At 41.1% G+C, this 20,381-nt stretch overlaps 5 protein-coding genes across 6 annotated transcripts; 3 read left to right on the forward strand and 2 right to left on the reverse strand.

Moving 5' to 3' along the window:
- Positions 1–223: 223 nt before the first annotated feature.
- LOC105563883 (protein PTCD3 homolog, mitochondrial) lies at positions 224–4,322 on the forward strand. The gene is made up of 10 exons (XM_012015845.1): positions 224–388; positions 693–795; positions 887–1,084; positions 1,210–1,460; positions 1,563–1,671; positions 2,267–2,600; positions 2,674–2,879; positions 3,249–3,587; positions 3,840–4,064; positions 4,140–4,322. The coding sequence occupies exons 1-10, from the start codon at positions 360–362 to the stop codon at positions 4,296–4,298; spliced, it is 1,953 nt and encodes a 650-aa protein (XP_011871235.1). The 5' UTR covers positions 224–359; the 3' UTR covers positions 4,299–4,322.
- A 1,225-nt stretch (positions 4,323–5,547) lies between these two features.
- On the forward strand, positions 5,548–8,392 carry LOC105563885. The gene is made up of 4 exons (XM_012015848.1): positions 5,548–6,230; positions 6,410–6,740; positions 7,480–7,685; positions 7,922–8,392. Exons 1-4 carry the CDS (start codon positions 5,701–5,703, stop codon positions 8,151–8,153), a joined length of 1,299 nt encoding a protein of 432 aa, XP_011871238.1. The 5' UTR covers positions 5,548–5,700; the 3' UTR covers positions 8,154–8,392.
- LOC105563884 (SWI/SNF complex subunit SMARCC2) lies at positions 7,589–14,254 on the reverse strand. Its single transcript, XM_012015847.1, has 11 exons — positions 13,587–14,254; positions 12,900–13,019; positions 12,699–12,812; positions 12,045–12,409; positions 11,592–11,816; positions 11,217–11,509; positions 10,524–10,833; positions 9,649–10,409; positions 9,230–9,549; positions 8,607–9,114; positions 7,589–7,669 (listed from the first exon to the last, which is right to left on the reverse strand). Exons 1-10 carry the CDS (start codon positions 13,701–13,703, stop codon positions 8,614–8,616), a joined length of 3,126 nt encoding a protein of 1,041 aa, XP_011871237.1. The 5' UTR covers positions 13,704–14,254; the 3' UTR covers positions 7,589–7,669; positions 8,607–8,613.
- A 901-nt stretch (positions 14,255–15,155) lies between these two features.
- LOC105563886 lies at positions 15,156–17,372 on the forward strand. 2 transcript variants are annotated; one of them, XM_012015849.1, is made up of 4 exons: positions 15,156–15,471; positions 16,155–16,619; positions 16,708–17,001; positions 17,085–17,372. In XM_012015849.1, exons 2-4 carry the CDS (start codon positions 16,281–16,283, stop codon positions 17,256–17,258), a joined length of 807 nt encoding a protein of 268 aa, XP_011871239.1. In that variant the 5' UTR covers positions 15,156–15,471; positions 16,155–16,280; the 3' UTR covers positions 17,259–17,372. The 2 variants fall into 2 exon arrangements, with proteins under 2 accessions (XP_011871239.1, XP_011871240.1); XM_012015850.1 differs by having other exon boundaries at positions 15,156–15,446; positions 16,708–16,997; positions 17,085–17,156.
- Positions 17,373–17,795: 423 nt separating this feature from the next.
- On the reverse strand, positions 17,796–19,945 carry LOC105563887 (S-adenosylmethionine mitochondrial carrier protein-like). The gene is made up of 6 exons (XM_012015851.1): positions 19,693–19,945; positions 19,105–19,261; positions 18,891–19,000; positions 18,480–18,720; positions 18,249–18,387; positions 17,796–18,170 (listed from the first exon to the last, which is right to left on the reverse strand). Exons 1-6 carry the CDS (start codon positions 19,756–19,758, stop codon positions 18,062–18,064), a joined length of 822 nt encoding a protein of 273 aa, XP_011871241.1. The 5' UTR covers positions 19,759–19,945; the 3' UTR covers positions 17,796–18,061.
- Between the last annotated feature and the right edge of the window lie 436 nt (positions 19,946–20,381).

Genomic DNA, 20,381 nt, shown 5'->3' on the forward strand with positions numbered 1-20,381 from the left:
CATATTATACTTACTGAAATTTCAATGTTTTCTACTCTCGGTCGGTCTATGCAGAATTTCAGCCACCTTAAATCAATTTGAAAAATTATACGAGCTCACTTCGTATACGTCGCCGGTTAATTCATTTATATCTAATTACGACTTTAATGCTCTTGTCGCGTCGGAAAGAGTATCGAATTTATTGTCGATTTACCGCGCGGAATGCATTATCCGCTGGCATCAAGCATGCGGGCGCGTTTGATTCCAACCTAACCTAACCCTGCGACCTCCGGTCTAACCTCGAAACTTGCGGGCTGCAGGGATCATCGAGGGAGGAAAAATATAACAGAGAATTGCTCTCCTTCTTCACAAGCGACATCATGAATTCTTTAGCGAGAATCTCGCGTAGGTACGTAACAAATTGTGATTCATTCGGTTTACGCACGTAGATTTATTTTCAAGCAGAATCGCCGAGTCTCGGTACGCACGCACCGACACGAGAGTATTCGAAATAATTTCGCCACGTTGGAAAGTGACTCGATCGTTTATTTTGTACGCTCAATCTATCTTTCATACACGTTACATCTATTATTTGATCCGATATCCGGCGATCTTTAAGGATACGCATTTATGAAACGATTCCGGAAGGATACTCGAGGGTGAACAAAACACGTAACTCAATAATTTTACTCGTATCCTTTAAACACTCGCAGGAAACTGTACCAGGAGTTGGCGGTGCGGTCGCAGTCGACCACGTCAACCTCGGATATTCGTATCCCAAACAGAATAGAACGCGGTTCGACAGATATCCTCAAGGTAAATGAACTCCCTCCTACTTTAATTCACGCCTGAGGAGCAAGTTTGCTCGGGTAACGCGCCTCTACGAATGTATCAATTTGCCTCGCAGGCTTTGGAAGGTACGATATCCAGGGATTACACCGCGCCACACTACAAATATCACGACGACCCTTACCTGGCGCCGCTGTCCAAAATTAGCAATCGCTCGTACGCCCTGGCGAAGGAGTCCGGAAGGAAGACCGCGATGTGGGTTCGCCAGGAACACCCCGATTTATTTCAGCACAAAGTAGCTGATCCTGAAATTAAGGTAACACCGTCAGGAGCAATGCCATCGATCGAGCACGTCTAGGCATATAAAATCTCGCTGTTGATACAGAGTTGTGTGCAGATTCAATTATCAGCGTGCTGATGTGTTATCCTTGTTTTTCGCAGGCATTTGTACCGCTTCCCGTTTACACGGAGGAAAGTAAAGTGACGGAGGAAACGTTATTATACGAGATATCGAACAGCGACGTTGCCAATTGCATCATGATATACGATTTACTGAAAGGCGAGATGACCGTACCAACCAAACAGGCGCTCTTGGAAATGTTGTGCTTTTACAATAATACTGTACATATCAGCGAAGAATTATTCGAGACGCGTTGGTTTTCTTTAAACAAGAAACCGAAGAACTTGTGGATGTGAGTCTTCCGGATGAGAATTGAACGTTATCTCTTTCTTACTGACGGACTTTCCTCCGCTTGGCTTTGAATAATACTTGGTACTCTTTTTGCGATTTACAGAAATTACCCGCAAATCGATGTACTGTTTGAATTTCTGAAGGAACAGGAACCCACAGTAGCAGCCGCTGCGTATACCGCACTGATATGTGGCTTAGTTAAACATTACAATGTAAGATAATTTTTTAATCAGTCATACGCGTCAACTTAATTGCGTAATTGGATTTATATTTTATATGTAAAAATGCACGATGATAGAAGAAAAAGGAAAATTGAAATCTGCTGATTAACTTTATAACAAATGTACGTTTTATTATTAAAGATTAGGGCCGGTATTCATAGTCAGATCTTATACTCGAGACCGTCTTAAGATCATCTTTAAATACTCCGTAGCCAATGAAATGTTCCATACAGCATCTTTAGATAAATTCAAGACGGTCTTGAATAAAAGATCCGACTATGAATACCGGCCTAGGACTCTCTTCGGCGGATAAAAGAAAAGATTAAAACTAAATATAATTTTATAAACCAAAAAGATTCGGACTCTCTTTAGTGAATATGAAAAAAATGATTAAAATTGTAAGTATAATTTTATAGACCAAAACGTACATTTGTTTATTGTTGATATCGTCGAATAAATCATTTAAATTTAAAATACGTGTATTACGTCAACTATGCACTTTGGCTCTTATTGCCCAATTTTCCTTTTTCTTTTATTGAACAGCTTTATAAATTTCAGTACAAATTTGATGATTTTGTCGTTTTAGCCGGACAAGGCTCGGCATTTGTATGATGAGAGTCAAAGCAAAAATATACCGTTATCCGTAGACGGATATAATGCTATAATATCGACGATATCAGTCAAAATAGGAGAGGAGAAAGCAAAATCATTGATAATGGATATCTACAGAGCAATGGCTGCAAACGGGGTTGCTCCAAACATACATACCTTTAATGCTGCTCTCAGTGCGGCTGTTGCTATGAGAAATAATCACGTAGCTGTAGATTTTACACGCAACATACTCGCCGATATCACGAAATTCAAGCTAAAGCCATCGTTAGCTACGTATTATTATATGTTGCGAATTTTAAGTAGATTCGGTAATTACATGTTCCCTTATCTCGCAAAGATTTTGTGCCGGCCAAATGTATACGAGTTTATTCGTTGAAACAGGTGACGCGGCATACAGTAACTTTATACGAATTTTAAAGTCTTTGAAGGAGGAGACCCTTATCATTCAAAGTGAAAAAGACTTACATTTCTTTGTTACCGCGATGGAATTGGCGTCCCACCAGTTCTGTAATCGTCAAGCGGGTGAAATGGTGAACGAGCTTCTTCTCACCGGTGAAAACTACAAGTTCATCAGCAATAATATTACAGTAAGTTTCTTAAATCCTCAACAGATAACATTCTGTCCAGAAAACACCGCGTGCAGTGAGATAATTTTGCTTCTTTTTACAATTAATAATAAAATATATCAATATACGTAAAGAACAAGATTGGCAATATTCTTTTAAAAATCTTTTAATTTTACTGGAAACCTTTTATACGAGAACAGAACTTAGCCAGAACCTGTAATACTTGCAAAGAGTTTGAACACTCTTATGTAAATAAATAATTTTTTACAAGGTCTGAGATGTTGATATTATGTTGCGCGTTCTGTTCAAACTATTCCTGAAAATACGTCATTTAATTAGTTAACTATACGTATATGTATGTTTATATTTATAACTAATATTTTGTCCTAGGACCATGTCTATTACCGGATGTATTTAGAGTTAATTTTGGCAACGGAAAATCTCGAGACGTTCTTCGAGCTTTACAGCAAGCTTGTACCGCATGTGACTATACCGGAACCTACCGTGATGAGTGCTATATTGGAAGCTCTTAAATTACATCCCGCGGAGACCGCCACGCGATATATACCAAAACTCTGGTCGCACATGGTCATGTTCGGTCATCTAGACAGGGAAGAGTTATTAGAGAATATATTGCACTTGATGAGCGTACATTGTAAACCCGCGCCCGATTCTTCGTTGAATGCGCACTTCGCAGAGTCAGCGCTCACTATATGGAATCATGTAGAAGTAATTGAAATTACATAGGGTATCCCCAAAGTGCGTCTAACGACAGATTCTCTTACGAATTTGGAATAAGTTTTTGGCTTAGCAAATGTCGACACACTTAAACATTTTTCCGAGCTGTTCACGATGAAAAAGAAAAACCAAGTCGATTTCAAATCAAACAGAGAATCTATCGTTAAAATTAATATTGTTAGGGGACTTAATTTTCATAATCATATATGTTGGAGTAATATACGATTGTATTGTTCTTAACAGGCTCAGAATAACAAAAGAATGCGGCACTTCTTGATCTCCAATACAGTAGCGGGCAACGTCATCCTATTGTTGCTACGTGGAAATAATTTTGACAAAATCGTAGAAATTATATCATCATTGGTTCGTTCTCCGCACTTAATCAAGAATAACCATACCATTACAACGGAACATATAAACGAAATATTTGAACTGTGTTTAGCGGAAGCGCATGTGCCAGCAATTTTCGTAAGTATACATCTATTAAACGTTAAATATTAGTATCAATTAATTTCAATATAACGTCGGTGCATTTACTTCTAGACACTTCTGGAATATGTTACTTTCCATAATTTACATGGAGCCGGGGAAATGGCTCAAAAGCTACACAAAACTGTATCCCTTACTCCTGCTCAGGAAAATATATTAATTAGTTTAGTGGGTAACGACGTTCTCTCATTACAGGCCTCTGATGAGAATTAATTAATAAAGTACGTACCATACATACATAAATGTGTGTTTATTTTACAACTTTCGGTCTACTGTAATCGATGCGGTAGGAATCAATGAGAAGATCGTTTCTCCAGTCTTTTGAAAAACTCTTTGCTCTTACATATCCGTGTTATCTATTTCAATCTTTCTCGTCATCTCTCCTGTACTGTACAGGTCCTTGTACCTTGTCCAACTGTCCTTTTTTTTCACTTTGTAACTTGCAGTTCTATTTTCTTATTTATTACATCTTTCCCCTTTTTCTTTCCTATTCTCCCAGTAATGAAAAGATTTAGCAATCTGACAACTGATACAAATGCAAGATGCGTCTTACTGCGGAATCTAAACTCAATCTTTCTAGACTCGATTAAAACCATGCTCCTAACAAGCTGTTTGGTCTAGTCGATTCAATCGAGTGTGGGTCATTCTGTTGCTCGTAAGGAACAAGGAACATAAAATATAATGCTATTGTAATATAAATATCTTATCAAGATATAAAAATGTGACAATGACGTTTTTCACACAATTATTGCTGTTTTTAATACAATGAATACATTTGTATTTAATACAAGTAAATGTAGAAATTTTTTTAAGTATATGGATTTTAAGTATTAGATATTCTTCCACTGTGTGTACAAACCTATAACGTGCCAACGAAACAAAGCTCTCCATTATCATTATTTCAAAATCATAAAGGATTTAGGCTATGAGAGTTAAATGCGGTTATAAGGCGTGTCAATGTAATTATTAAAATAAAATTCTTGATTACAAGTTCCGGACGTTTTGGTTAAAAGTTTTAACCATCTTCAATGATGAGTTCGCTAAGGTGTACTCCATTGTAGACAAATTGTGTCTGATTTGTGTCCAATTCTCTCGGTCTACAATGGAGCACACCTTAGCGAACTCGTCGATGAAGATGATTAAAACGTTTAACCGAAACGTCCGGAATTTGTAATCAAGAATTGTATATTAATAATTATATTGACACGCACTAATAACCGCGTTTGACTCTTATAGCCTAAATCCATTGTAATTTTTAATTTCGAGAGTCCATTTACTTGTTTATCATTATTTCATACACCGCGCGACGAACCCGCGCCAGGTTTTCAAGACTCAAAGCGGTGAATCTAAACGATGAGGCGTATGATTAACATGTATCAATGTCCTTGTCTCTTAGAGCTGGGGGGGGCGTAAATCATTAATGAATTAAGTCGGAAACAGTGGGAGGTAGCAACCCTCCAACCGCTCTAGCCGCTCAAATACCCATTTCCTGCGTCAGTCGGCACAACTCTTCGATCTACCGTCAAGTATAGGATGTTAAAGTCGGCTCCATCCGGAAAAATCGAGAAGATATCATCGTCCTAAAACGATTGAAGCTTCCGGCAGATCTGTCAAGATGATGGATAGCAGCGGCGATGGTAGTAATAAACTTATGCTCGACGATATCCGTGAATTAATTATTGAGGATGAGCCCGACGTGGAGATTGACAGTCTAGAAGAGGAACCAGGATCGGGAAGAGGAGATAATTATACCTCAATGTTGTACCGGGTCCGGGCAAAAGGACGCAAGCTGTTGAAAAACGAGGAACACATTAATTACGAGTGTGCCATCATTTACAAGATACTGCCGGAATCCAAGAAACATCGCGAGGCATTTAAGAGCGAGTTACTGTTCAGAAACGAAGTCGTGTTTTATAAGCATGTGTGGCCCGCGCTGAACAGGCTGCAATCGAACGGTAGAAAAGTGTTCAGCGGGGTACCCAAGATATACGCCGCTAGAGCCGATCTTATTGCCATGGAAGATTTAAGACAGAGAGGCTTTAAGATGGCAGATAGACGGAAAGGATTAGAAGTGGAGAATCTGGAGTACGTGCTGAAGGCTCTAGCGGGTTTTCACGCACTTAGCTTGACGTTGAAGGACTCCAAGTAAGTATGTCTAGTTTTTAGTCATAATTGTAGAAAAATGATGAGTTATTCTGGGCAACTCCTGGAGATAGTTCGCTGTAATTAAAAATATTACTAAACAGGAATTTCGTTTTTTACATAATAAGTTTTGCTATACTCGTATTCTGCTCTTGATGCAAGAGGATGTTGATTCTTTAAAGGCCGGAGGAGTTTGCGAATTTGAAAAATCCGGAACATGATCACGGTATACAAGAAACGTTATTTCGACGGGATAACGAAGATTGGTATCGTCAGTATTACCGCGTGGCCGCGAATAACGCCATCACGATGGTGTCCGAAGCACTTCCCTCGAACATGGACCACAGAAGGCAGGAGGTAATGACCAAGTTGCAAGCTTTCCTAAACGAAGACGTGTTTTTCCGCACTATGAGCGAGCTCGTCTCCGCGCAAGGACCCCTCTCCGTGTTTTGTCACGGTGACTGTTGGACCAACAATTTCCTCTTTCAGGATGAACCAAGCTCAGATACAGAGGTGAATCTTTTATTTTGTAAGAAAAGTAAATTAGAAAAGCGCAATACACATTGCATGTCTGATAATATCTACAATAAAAAGGTCGCATATGTCCAATAGAAGATGATTACCGTCGATAACGGTAATCACCTCCCTTTGTTGGCTTTTTTTTTTCAAATCCTTTACGCGAGATGACGAAACGAGAAACCACTTTTGTTGTTCCATATACTTTTATTATATAAATTTATAAGATTCTTATACGATTCAAATGTTTTTTCTTCCATTTGCGATCTTATTACAAAGATTCCGGTTTAACGAGAGTGATCACACCCAGACCCGTGTAGCCGGTCGCAAAAATTCTTGCATTATGTATAATTACATCTAATTAACTCCGCCATTGTCGACTTTCAGAAAAAATTATAACTTAAAAATTAGGTAATATATCCGAAAGTTGGAAAAAGTTTCAGAAAAAGAAATATAATGTACATTTTACACACTCGTACTCGACTCTCTCTTTCTCTCTCTCTCTCTCTCTCTCTCTCTCACACTCTTTCAACCATTTACTTTTTCATCCATGCTGGATAAAAAATTTCAGATAATCACTTCATAAAAAAAGACAGTTACCATGCAAGAATATTTACCCCGCGTTGTGATCTATAAATCACATTCGAGACCGACAATGTCGGCTGGCACGAATGTGAGATGCGTCTCACTGCGAAACCTCCTAGACTTGATTTTTTTTAATACTGTGCTTCTGCAGGCCGTTTATCTAGTTGATTTTCAACTGACGCGGGTCGGTTCACTCGCTCTTGATCTTGCGAACTTGCTATACTGCTGCACGAGTGGTGTTGTTAGGCGGGCTTACATGACACAGCTTCTCCAGCACTATCATTCCCATCTGATGTCCTCCTTGTGCATTCTCAATCCGGAACAGCCGCCGAAAGATCCAGCTGTTATGTGGGAATTGTAAGTAAAATGCCGAGATTCAGACGTGCGACAGAACTATAATATATTTACTATTTGTACTTTATGCAATTTATCGTTTAATCAAAGAGTTTATTTGTGCAAATGGTCTTATTTCCATATTTCTATAAAATCGATAAATATATTATGTACAGTTTTGCCACGTTCCGAGTCGAAAAACATAGACTTAGGACGGCTTGATCACCTCTTTGATATTATCGTCTATTCAACAATTATAGATTAAAGGAAGAGATGCGGAGATGCGGACGATTCGGATTGGGATTAGCATTGGACATTCTACCGATTAGCACGTGCGCCAGTCACGAAGCACCGAATCTGTACGAAACAAGTAGCACGGAAACTAGCGAGGAGAAACATAGTACCGCAGGAGCACCGCCACCCGGAGGCGCCGAGTGCGCCCGACTCATGACTGACTTAGTGCTGGAATTGATAGACAACGAGGCTCTGTAGATCAAATGTCACATTATTTGACAACAATATTATATGTAATAATACGTATAATGTATAGCAAATGTGTACGTCTTTTATAATTCTTAACTCATTGAAAAAGAGCGATACACAATTTGTTCCACGAGAAATCTCCCCTTTTCTGTTTTACGTACGTGATGTATGAAGAAAGATAGTTTCTTCCCACGATTTAACACGTGCGTCCATATGTAATAGAAATCAAAAGTACCGTGAAACATTTACAAACTACATTTATTTCTTCCTCGAGATACGGAGTGCCTCAAAACGATGTGAAATTATTTTGTATACTTGATCGTGGAAGCGACTTCGAAGCAGATAATCATCATCGAATCAAAACGGAGAAGGACTGGAGGACTGGAGAAACGTTAATGTGTCGTATAATCTGTAAAAATTTGACTTGACCAACTATTTAATTATTTAAAGATTCAAACTCACGAAAGAGTTATGTCTGCTGCGGTGGCGTGTGCGGTGGCGGCTGCTGTTGCACTTGAGCCTGCGGACTTGGCGGTTGTTGCTGCTGTTGCTGCGCACCAGGCGGTTGCCAGGGTGGATGTTGTTGATTCTGTTGTTGTTGCTGCTGCTGCTGCTGCTGCTGTTGTTGTTGCTGCTGCTGCTGTTGCTGCTGTTCCTGAGCCAATCGCTGGTGGGCTTGCTGTCGTGCCCTAAACTCGGCTGCCTTTAATTGTTCAAGGTGAAACTGCTGCCGCTCGGTGATGAGCTGTTGCCGCTGATACTCGAGACCTTCGCGTTCACGCTCCATCGTAGTTTCCAGCTCCTCGAAGTGGCGCAACTTAATCTCTAATTTCTTCATCTGCGTTTCGACTAGTAACGCAACCAATGACTTGATCTTGCGTTCCTCCACAGCTGCTAAATGCTTGGCTTTAACAGCTGCAGCCGCTAGCGCTGCTGCCGCCGCGGATTGAAGCTGAGCGTCCCTTACCACCTGCGAAAAAAAATTAAGCTTAAACCTATAGTATTGGACAGTACCAATTGTTTAAATATTTTGATACTCTCTTTTATAACGCGTGCGAATCAATTCACATAATTGTGATATTTACCTTGTCCTTCTTCTCTTTGGCTTCAGCAGCCTCTGGATCAGTGGTGGACTTTGCATCTTCTTCGCCTTCTTTCGACTCGTCCTCTTTCTTCGTAACTTCTACCTGAGATGGTTCGACCTCCATAGCATCTTTAGCTTTATCTTGTTCCTCTTTCTTCGCTTCGGGAGTCGGCGCTGTGGCGCTGTGAGGAGAGCTAGCCGCACCCGCCGGTACAGACGGAGTCGTTGTCGCGGTAGAAGCCGCTGTATCGTCAGGCGGTTCGGGTGGTCCTGTGCCAGCGATGCCCGATTGTGCCAACCCTGCTGCTGGATCAAATTTACCTGTAAAAAAAATAATTGTTTTGGTGTGCATTCGTCACATGTATTGTCTCACCAGAGCGCATTAGCTCCGAAATTGTAATATACAGTTACAAGAATTACCATCTGAATTAGCGCTAGCTTGAACGTTTCTTAAATGCTGATCCATCAATGCAGCTGGTACTTGATCCTTTATCGCAGCAAACTCTTCCATAGCTGCCTTTGCAGCGCTCGCGGCTACTCTAGGATCCACAACCGAAGCAAGAAAGGCGACCGTACTCATAACAGGATTACCGGCTTTTGAGAACGGTATTGGCTGGTAAGCCAATGGGCCCAAGCCTTCGGGCCCGCCTTCTTCCAGATACGGATCCTCTATAGGTAAACGTAAGAAATGCAAGATACACTCGTCCTGCGTTCTCGAGCCCACGTGTTCGCATACTTTGTTCCAATCGTCCTTGTGCAATTCTAATCCTTCCAACAGCAGAAGCGTCTCTTGTTCCGTCCAGTCGCGCGTGGCACCTGCCGCTTGTTTGTTCTTCAGGACCGCCGGTTTTTTCGAGTACTGGTCGATTTTCAGACCGAAGTTTGCCATCGCGCCCGCCGAGGCCTTTTCCTCCGGGCCCAGGACACCCGGCACCGTCACCGGCTTCTTCTCCAAGTCGAGCAACATCTTTGCGGCGGAGGGCTGCGGTGTCTTCGGCGGATTCGGATTAACTGGTGCCAAACCGGATGGCGTGTCCGATAGAACATGGAAGTGCGATGTCGGTGGAGGTCCCATTGGCGTCGGTCTGGACTCTGCGTCTACTTGATAGTTGATGAGTCCCCATTGTTCCAAAAATGCGTGTACGCGCATAATCGCACATACATCCCCGGCTAAATTCCGCCTGTTGAAGTTCGTATGTAAAAATTTCATGTGGAGCGAAATCGTCTTTTTCACTTGTATTCAATGATAAATATATAACAATTTTACATGCATACATCAATTAATAAAACATTACCTGCAGGCGGTTGATGTAATATATTCCGTTGGATTTAATCGATAGGTGTCGATCATAAAGTTTCGATACGCAAGATAGATCTCTGGCGTCTTGGATTTATTTTTACCGTTGAAGAATTCCGATAAAGCCCGCTTCTCTATGGTGTGAATCGAATTGTAATCAAACCAGGCGGAGTAGCTGGGAACAACGATATGATGTGTTTGCTCCGTCACATTGTCCTCCGGTTCGTCGCCCTTGCCACCCTCACCCCTTTCTTTACTAGTATCTCTTTCTTCTCTATCCTGCCCACCTTGAGAGCTTCCTTTGTCTCCTACGTGATATCGATAGTTTTTAATTCAGGGTTCATTAAATTAATAGCGAATTTGGTTGCTTGCGCTGGTACGAACTGAGTGCACATTAAGGCTTGTTTACAGTCAATCCTTACATTAAAAGATCGTCTTACATATTTCTTAATATTTCTTAGCCAGTAAAATGATTTGTACAACATACGTGCGGATCACTTTTTTTTTAATTAAAGACTTTTTAAACATGTAATTTTAAGACAAAGTTAAATATAAGAATTGATTGTAAACAAAGTCCTAGTGTGCACTAGTGCAAGCAACCAAATTCGCTATAACATATAATTTGAAAACGTTTTCAACTATTGATCTGATGTCGTCAATATGTATCGCATTATGATCTAAATTTTCTTGCCTTCCATCTGTTCATCCAGATCGGTCAAATTGCCAGATTTCAGAGGCTGAAGCTCGCTGTCTTGTTTCTTGCTACCGGTAGTCGTCAATGTGGAGTTGCCCGTTGTCGCATTACCCTGACCTGCGACCGGTGGATTCGTGGGCGTAGCGACCACCTCGACAATACGGGGTTCAGCGGGCGGGTCCTCCATTCCCTGAGTCAGATCTTCCTCCTCCTCGCCGCCGCGTGATTTCTTCGGAGCCGTTGCCGACGACGCGGAAGAAGCGCTCTGGATACCCGACGGTGCTCTGCTACTAAAAACGGCAACGTACGAAATTGGCGGTGAGCGAAGTCTCGTTTCAGCTTGTTATCGTTTGCTATCGAAACCGCACGCACCTCTTACGCTTGCCGAGCTTCGGAGGTGGGCTGGGCGATCGTTTCCTCTTGGGTTTCTTCGCGGGTGGCGGATGGGATGGCTGCGCCATCAAATCTTCCACCGAGAGCCTGTATTTGTGTATTCTTTTCTGACCGTTATCGTCGACCTCGTAATCTTCTTCGTTCATCCACTCGTTGTATTGTTCTAAGTCTAACGCCCATGTAGCCGATACTTTATACATCGATCTAAAGAATAATTATAGAATGTATTTGACATATTGATTTATACTTAACACTTTCATACGATTTAAATACATAAGTAGAGGTAAATATTTTGTCAACAACGCGCTTCCAACATATACTGATACCAATAGTCTCAACTAATTTCAATTGACTGTCAATTTTTCAGTAAACGATTTTCACCAGTTAATTAGCTTAATTTACATTTAAAAAAATTATTAAACGTCTAAGCACCTTGAATTTGTGTTCGCATAATTTCCCTCGGGATAGTCCCATGGAAGGTCCAGTGTCAACCAAGAATCGTAACTGTCTGGAAAGTAGTACCAATGAATCAGAACCGACCGCTCGCGTCTCATACACGGCCGCGCGTATTCCTCTTCCATCGGATCTACTGGAGGGTAGATGATGTGCGTAGCATCCGCCTCGTTTTCAACGACAGTCCCCTGATGCTTTCTAATCACATCTTTTACTTTCGCAGCTGTGTTCTTGTCAACATCCGGTCTCACGAAAATACTTGGTACAGTTATACATCTGTTCTGTATTAAAGCACGTTCCGCCGCCATCAGCATATCCACCGTACGATCCATACGGGATCCCGACTGTAATGACCAGCGATTCGCTAATCAGTGACAAGTTCCACACTTGTGCGATTCTTAAGACTTGTGTCCAGGTTCTAGTTTTCGAGGAATGGGTAGCTAATCAACTTGCGTCTTTTACGAAAGAGCTGCAAATTGATTGGCTATACATTTCTCGAAACTAGAACTTGGACACAGTTCTCCCGAATCGTGGACACAAGGCTTTACAGAAGAAGATATTAATGTATCAATATTATATAAAGATATCTTCTATCTGCAAAAGGTACACTTGAAAGAAGCATTAAACAATTACTTTTCCACCAGGAAAATCGAAGCGCCGCCATCCTTGCTCCTGTTTGAAACGATAAGCAGTAGCTAGTATGTGGCACACGCCACCTCCAGGCTTGAAATCCAGGAAGCATTTCATCTGTAAGAATTGAACGCGTAAATAATTGATACGAGCTACACCGACATCACTTCTGCCGCTTGCATAAAACACATATATTTTACGTACTGGAAGTCTAGTCATAGATGGCTTTGTTACATTTTTCCCGAGATTGTCCTCCTGAAACTGCAGAAGCTGCACCAGCAACGTGGCTAAGCTCTTGTTAGTGGGCGGATCCGTTTGTACATACTATAGTCACAAGAAAATTATGAATATACTTGCACAACGTAGTACAAAAAGTTACTACGAGTTTATATGCAAATACTACTCTCGCTTTTTAATCACGATCACATTTTCCTTGTCAATTTTTCACTTATTATTACATACATGTATATGTAAAAAAATACATATATATATTACAGCAAAAGCACAAAATTAGGTAATTATGTAATAATAAAAACAAGCATATATAATATAAATTTTATGCTTTCACTGTACATATGCACATACATATACATACACGAGTATATGTGTGATAAATAAATAGTTAACAAATGCCACGATAATGTAGAGTCATCGAGCCGATTCTTAGCGTCCGCGTCAGCGCTACAAGATCCACCCGTATTACGGGGAGATTCGCGAAACTTTTCGCTGCGGAGAAATGCAATTTCCAAGAGGCGCCGACGACCGGCGTGAAAAAATCGCGATCGGCGACACGGTAGCGCGGGCCGCGAGAGTAAAAGCGAGGCCCGCACGCAGGCACCGCGACGGGTTTACGACGCCGGGTGGTATCCATGTTCGTACGAGCGAGCGTACCTTCTTGCAGTTCTTGAGAAGCCACTGCTTGACGCCATCGAGTTGCGTGAGAATCTCCGGCGCCTCGAAGAACTTGGCGTTGGGCCCGCCGTCCTTTTTCGGACCTAGAGACAGCATTTTTCATAGATTCCCGACGATGAAACGCGAAAATCCCGATCACGAAGCAACGCGCCGAGCGCAAACATGACACGCCTCTGAAGTTGGCTGTGGGTGCACTGGGCGCACGTCCATCGCGGCGAAAAATCGCGTATCGACTGTGCACGACAGTTGCGCGCGATAATCAATTATGCACGGCGGGATTTGGCCGACCGGCGCGCGATGATTCCTGCGGGTATCGCGACGTCCGCTTTGCAAGTGCAGCTATTCGAGCCGAATGTTGAAGAATAATTAACTCGATTCTGCGAGATGCACCGCGCGGTTAGTAAACGCGTCCTAAAACATGGCCGCCATGTGCGAGCGACCGGTCAAACGACGTGAACTTGGCCGCTGTTGGCACGGCGAGAAGCTGACGCGCGCCATGCGTCCCGAACTAATCGAATTTCCCTACCGAAAGGAGGGGGAAGAGCGGCGCAACCATAGACATAGAGTAACGATAGACTGCGCGTTTCCTACCTCACCCATGTGAAAACATGTATGTACAAACTTTAGACCGTGATAGCTGGTTCTGGGCCTCGATTCTTGAATTCATTCGAAGAAGAAACGTATACGAAAATTCTGCTCTGACAGAAAAGTTAAAAGTCGATTGGCTATTCGCATGGCTTTAACCAATCGACTTTCAACTTTTCTGTAAGAGCAGAATTTTCGCATACGCTTCTCCTTCGAATAAATTCAAGAATCGAGCCCCTGCTCTCGCGAGAACATCAAAATTATCCAGATTAAAATCATCTTATGCTAGGATTGGTCAAATCTACAATTTCATTGAATAAAATTTCAATGTGACGCTAGGAAATTTCAGATTTGACCAATCGTAGCACAAGGTCATTTTAATCCGGATAATTTTGATCTTGAAATTATCTTGAAATGACAGAGTGGGCATAGTTATACTTATGGTATTAAGCCTTGTGTCCACGATCCAAGAAATGCGTAGCCAATCAACTTGCAGTTTTTCCATAAAAAATACAGGTTGATTGGATGCACATTTCTTGGAACTAGAACTTGGACACAGTTCTTGGAACGTGGACACAAGGCTTTATTCATGGAGTCTGTACAAGGGGTGCTTTCGCGACGTAGATCAAAATGATCCGGATCAAAATGATCCGTGCTATGATTGGTCAAATCTGAAATTTCGTAGCATCACATTGAAATTTTATTCAATGAAATTCCAGATTTGACCAATCATAGCACGGATCATTTTGATCCGGATCATTTTGACCTACGTCGCGAAAGCACCCAAGGAGACCGAGCTAGGCTTGATTACGTCACCAAACATAGACCGACAATGGCCGCGTTCAGCAGACACAACTGTTGAGTGAGCGCTCAGTGATTTCTTAATATGATTGGCTGGATCTAAAAGTATTAACCAATCATACTGAGCGCTCACTCAACAGTTGTGTCTGCTGAACGCAGCCATTGGCCGCGTTCAGCAGACGCAACTGTTGAGCGAGCGCTCAATAATTTCTTAACATGATTGGCTGGATCTAAAATTACTAACCAATCATACTGAGCGCTCATTCAACAGTTGTGTCTGCTGAACGCGGCCATTATTGCAAAATATTGAATCAAAAATTTTGCCACTCGTAGCGCTGGCGTCGCACAAACGGATTAAGAATTCGCCCAAGAGTTTACCGATCTTGATCTCACTGGCTCATAGATACAGCGTATAATCCGTGGGGGTCGATTTTCGAAACGAAAATTACAAAAGTGAGTGAATACTAAAATAAAGGAGGTAATGTTGAAGTCGACCAATCCGGCAAATTTATTTCTTAAACGTACAACGTTTCGGCCATGGGTTTTGGCCCTTTTCAAGCAGACTATTTTGATTGGAACGCCATCAGATCTCTGAATCACATTATAATTACTTCAATTAAGGTATTTACAGAGTTTAGAAAGTGCTTTAAACTTACAGTTAAACATGTCGTGTAATGACAAGCGCTTAACGAGACGAGGATCGAATGTCTTCCCGTTGCGAAGACATTCGATCCTCGTCCCTAAACAAAGACTGACTGTGGAGATACACGTGTTCAAGTTCATAAATAGTCATGAAAAATAACCATACGGAGACTAGACAGAGTTGATTAAAGTTATCGGTGTCTTTCTGTAGGTTAATCATCGAATTTCTTAATATAGAACATTTCAGCAATCTCTCTTTTTCTCCTGTGTTTCTCACTGTGTAAGATTTTGGGAGATTGCCAATGAAAATCGTGGCCATAATTTGTACAATTGTTAGTTACCACAGAGTGATTGCCTTGTACGTTGTACGTTTAAGAAATAAATTTGCCGGATTGGTCAACTTCAACATTACCTCCTTTAATTATCACTGGCGACTTACCATAGTACCAATCTAAATACTAAAATATTTATAATTTCAACCTGTGAATTCGCTCACTTTTGTCATTTTCACAAGTAAAGTTTCAGAGATACACAATCCACCTCCTCGTCTTTCTCTTATGAACTCTCACGAACGCTTCATGCTTATGACGGGGCTGCCGTTTATAACGTGTTCATATTAGCGAGGAGTGAAGAAAGTATTGCAAAATGCAAGAGCCAGGCGCTAGTGTGGAGAAGCCATCTGAATTAGATGAATTCCTTTGTAAAATAGACATGGACCCTGTTGAAGAGACATACGACGAGATGAAAAACAATCTTACAAATGCACTTACGTATTGTAAATATCTATTAGAATCCGCGAATCTGCTCACAAATACACCATCTCGAGCAATATCGTCCGCTTCCGTTGCAATGGGTGACAAAATTTTTAAGGAAATCATGCGCATGTTAGGAGAACAAAAACATTTAATAAACGACGAAAAGACATTCAATGACGAAGATCTTACGATTATCGAGCAGACTGACAGCGAAAAAGAATATAAGGAGGTATGTTTTGAATTTTTCGTCGAAATTTTTGTTACTTTTATTTTAGCAATTGGTAAAGTTGACACGATTATAAATTCTTTGCTGATAGCGCAAAGATGTACCTGGCAACGATGATCCAGATTATGTAGTAGAGCAATTTGAAGGAAGGCACAATTATATTTCGTTAGCGTATAAAGAGAAGACAGTTGCTCTAGCAGAAGCGCATCCGAAATGGTCTTTACAAACATTGCAAAGACGTGGCTGCTCTCTTTTAAAAAAGAAAAGTCTATTAAAACAATGGAAAGAGGATGTAGAACGAAGAGGGACAAATATCGACAAATGGAAGCATATTGAAACGGAGATTTTAGAACGATTTAAAAAAGCAAGAAAGTGTCGTAAGCAAGTAAAATCATACAAAATATTTGTAGAAATCGATTTAAAAAATTGAAGCTTAATTAACGTGCTTCCATACTTCGGTTTTTCTAGGTAACAACGAGAATGCTGCAGCAGTGGGCAATGGCTGCAGCCTTTCCGTTTTTATCCGATGGTTTTACATTCAGTGCCAGTGAATCTTGGATAACGAGATTCAAGCAGAAATATAAAATAAAGCAGAGAAAAATAAAATCTGCAAGTTTTGTGGTCCCGGCAGAGATCACGTAACCTTGGAAGAAACTGTAAAGGCAGCGGAACGATTTAGAATACAAACAAGAACTATTATTCCTGACTGATTTTAATTTTATAATAAACTGAATAAACTGAATAAAAAACACTGATCAGACTGGCTGTTAGTATCAAACAGTGTATAATAAGATTCTCGCAGCGTAAGGATCAAAAACCGTATTGGTAATGAAGAAAAGCCTTCATAATATAACGCATTCCTATCAAGTGCAGTATGCGTTAATTGCATCCGGAAAAATACTGCCTGTCGTCTTTTTATGAATGCAGGAAACGACGAGAAAATACGGCCCTATCATACAAAGGATATTAACAAATTAACGGCCGAATTTTTGAAAACGTATATTTCTTCGTATGTAGAGAAACCGTACAGTGTCAATTAAAAGATGTAAACTTTATTCAATGTGCTCGATGTAAATCGATGTTATGCTTTAAATGTTTCTGTAATTCTTTTAATTAAAGCTAACAAATCAACTATATCCAAAATAACAAAAATAACTTATCACTCTATACAAACCGATCTAAGTAGGAACTTGAAACAGTTTTATTTTCTTTAAAATTCCTTACGAGGCTGACAATATACAAACGCGATCCTTTCAAGCTTCAATTTTGTTACATTTGTAAAATATTAGTAATAAGTAAATTAAAAAAACTCACTTTATTAGCAATTTTATTATCCAGTAATTACTTTTCGGAATTGATCCCAGTAGGACATTGCCGAGTAAGAAAGCTCAATTACTAGAATGTATTCATAAAGTTAATAATTTTTTCGCTAAATTTATCGGCAACTAGGAAAAGTAGGCTATACAAAATTCTCTGGCCTGTTCGTAAACGCCAAAAAATATGAATCCGCCAATAGTGAAGCTGGTCACTCTCGGAAGGAAACCAGCGAACAACCTGAAATGGTTTGTTATTCCGTTGAAATGTCGGGAATGGATTTCGATTGAGAATTACAAGCTCTTACACAATTCTCACCCTTTAATGCCATGGTTTCTGTAAACCTCTTTCAACATCGTCGATATCTTAACTTCTTCCGTTTCCGCCGAAGTGCTTGACAACATAATTCTAGTCTTGGCAACGTCCAACGGCGTCGTTAGAGCGGCCGATATAGTAACTGAAATGAAAAATGGTATAAGCAACGATTCGCATTGTCTCAAAATTGTTAAAATTATTTCACTGCGTGCACGAGAGTTTTTGAGTTATTACCTGACGCGGCTCCACAGGCGGCGCCCTCCAGGGGCGTGCATTCCCGCTGAACTCGTCGCGTCCAGCAAAGCTTGAAATACTCCCACAATGGCATTTGGATCACGCCGAACGGTAGATCTCGTAGGACGGTGCTCCCATAACCGCGATACAGCGTTCTTAATCTCAGGCGATGCACGTCGGACAAGAGCGCTTGTTTCCTCTGTTTGATCACCTCAACGGGCACCCGAACCGAACAGGCAGTCTATGCGTCAAGTAAGTTTCAATATATTGTTGTAAAACACATTTTTGGCGATACGTAATTTGTAAAATATAATTTACACATAACTATCTTTGCATGTTAACGCAAAAGTTTGAAATATTCGGATTTATTCGACCGTATTCATCGTTGAATGCCGTTAACAAGTCACTCACTATTTCGGAAGACGACGCTGCGACCATGTGCACAATGGAGTGATACTGATCTGGTATGTACGGTTGCGAATACTGTTTTATTCCCTCGTAAGTGATGAAAAATATAGCAGCTGCAACAAGACCGTTCTCGTTAATACCAGGCTGATATTACATTTGTCGTACCTTAGAGACAGGGTGCTCTCTCGATACGACTGTTATCAGTGGTGAATTGTACCTGACGGAGCTGAACCTAGGACGACGGGACCCACACCTTTGTACAGCTGCCTGAAACCGCCGGACTGGAGGAACCCATGCTGGCTCTGCAAGCGCGTTTTCAGGGTGTCCAGTGGGAAAAGTGTCACGTCACAAGCGATCCCTGCAAGAGCACCTGACTGACGTGAAATAGCGATTATTTTCTAAATAAAATCATACAAATTTTACGTCTTTTTTTTTTAATAAGGAAATAAAAAAGCGCAATTTGTCTCCGAGCTAGGAAAATCAATTTGCAACGGTGGAATTCGCCTGGAGTTAATCGGCGAGGTTTACGCTCGGTAAGCAATCAACGTGCGATTGATGATGACGATTAAAACTAAAATATCGAGCTGTAATTAGCCGGTCACGACAAACCGTGGTCAAAAGGACATTAAGAAAACGGGTGAGATAACTGTTAAAAATTATTACCTTTTCAAAGAGAAATGTCAAAGAAAGGCGCGTTAATTGAAAGATAGCCGACTTAAAACTATAAGGGGTGTTTTGCTGTACGAACATTAATTTGAAACCCCGAAAAGCGGTGTAACGCTGTTACGAGTAACGAGACACCTACGATAAACGACGTGAGTAGGATATGTCTCTTAGAGAGATTCGTTGCGGTCTCCTGCTTGTGAGGCATCTCCTTGCCACGTTATGCCCCGTCTCGACGTTGGTTGACAGGACGATCTCGAGGGTCGTCATCGAGCTGACAAGGCGGAAAAGTGAGCTTTGCTCGAAAGACTACCTCGATACACCTCGCAGCGGATCCCTCGGCGTGGAGAACGCCCGCACGATCATCGGCGCGGCGATTGTTGGCCGAGGATTTTCGATCCTTCACTTCTCCCGAGAGCGACGCGTGATGCAAAGTGATTGAAAGTGATGCAAGGCGGCGAGAGAACACGTGCTTCGTACGCAATACGTTGTGTGTATGCAACGCAACGTATGTCGTGTTATGTAAATGCGCGTGAATCAGCCCGTCGTCTGCTTTTCGAAATCGAACCTAACCTTTCGAACGATTCGCGGGAAGATCGGGGATTAGTCCCAGTTTACAATAGAGATTTAAACCCTAAAGGCTGGTCTACAATAGAAGTCGTAGTCGTAAGTAAAATTCCCTCATACTTGACGCCGACTGAATGTATTTTTAAATAATTTCTATATGCAATCGTTTGTATTTCGTATGTAGACGTTTCTAGTGCAATTAGAAAGGTTTGTGAGTCATTCGTTTGTTTGTAATTAATTACAAACAAATTGCATATAGAAATT

Source organism: Vollenhovia emeryi, unplaced genomic scaffold (genome assembly GCF_000949405.1).
Source record: "Vollenhovia emeryi isolate VEMERY1.0 unplaced genomic scaffold, V.emery_V1.0 DF939170.1, whole genome shotgun sequence".
Taxonomy (NCBI): domain Eukaryota; kingdom Metazoa; phylum Arthropoda; class Insecta; order Hymenoptera; family Formicidae; genus Vollenhovia; species Vollenhovia emeryi.

Bases quoted from the DNA above. Each gene is read 5' to 3' on its own strand.
- LOC105563883 (XM_012015845.1), top strand. From the start codon at position 360: ATGAATTCTTTAGCGAGAATCTCGCGTAG. The intron at 1,672-2,266 runs GTAAGATAATTT...TTGTCGTTTTAG, and splicing joins GCTTAGTTAAACATTACAAT to CCGGACAAGGCTCGGCATTT. The intron at 2,880-3,248 runs GTAAGTTTCTTA...ATTTTGTCCTAG, and splicing joins TCATCAGCAATAATATTACA to GACCATGTCTATTACCGGAT.
- LOC105563886 (XM_012015849.1), top strand. From the start codon at position 16,281: ATGCAAGAGCCAGGCGCTAGTGTGGAGAAGCCATCTGAATTAGATGAA. The intron at 16,620-16,707 runs GTATGTTTTGAA...CTTTGCTGATAG, and splicing joins GCGAAAAAGAATATAAGGAG to CGCAAAGATGTACCTGGCAA. The intron at 17,002-17,084 runs GTAAAATCATAC...CGGTTTTTCTAG, and splicing joins CAAGAAAGTGTCGTAAGCAA to GTAACAACGAGAATGCTGCA.
- LOC105563884 (XM_012015847.1), bottom strand. From the start codon at position 13,703: ATGCTGTCTCTAGGTCCGAAAAAGGACGGCGGGCCCAACGCCAAGTTC. The intron at 11,510-11,591 runs GTGCGTGCGGTT...TGCCGTTTTTAG, and splicing joins AAGCTCGGCAAGCGTAAGAG to TAGCAGAGCACCGTCGGGTA. The intron at 9,115-9,229 runs GTAAATATCACA...TTTTTTTCGCAG, and splicing joins CCAAAGAGAAGAAGGACAAG to GTGGTAAGGGACGCTCAGCT.
- LOC105563885 (XM_012015848.1), top strand. From the start codon at position 5,701: ATGATGGATAGCAGCGGCGATGGTAGTAATAAACTTATGCTCGACGAT. The intron at 6,231-6,409 runs GTAAGTATGTCT...GATTCTTTAAAG, and splicing joins TTGACGTTGAAGGACTCCAA to GCCGGAGGAGTTTGCGAATT. The intron at 7,686-7,921 runs GTAAGTAAAATG...CAACAATTATAG, and splicing joins CCAGCTGTTATGTGGGAATT to ATTAAAGGAAGAGATGCGGA.
- LOC105563887 (XM_012015851.1), bottom strand. From the start codon at position 19,758: ATGCCTCACAAGCAGGAGACCGCAACGAATCTCTCTAAGAGACATATC. The intron at 18,388-18,479 runs GTAATAACTCAA...TTTTCATTTCAG, and splicing joins CGCCTGTGGAGCCGCGTCAG to TTACTATATCGGCCGCTCTA. The intron at 18,171-18,248 runs GTGAGAATTGTG...AAACCATTTCAG, and splicing joins AGAAACCATGGCATTAAAGG to GTTGTTCGCTGGTTTCCTTC.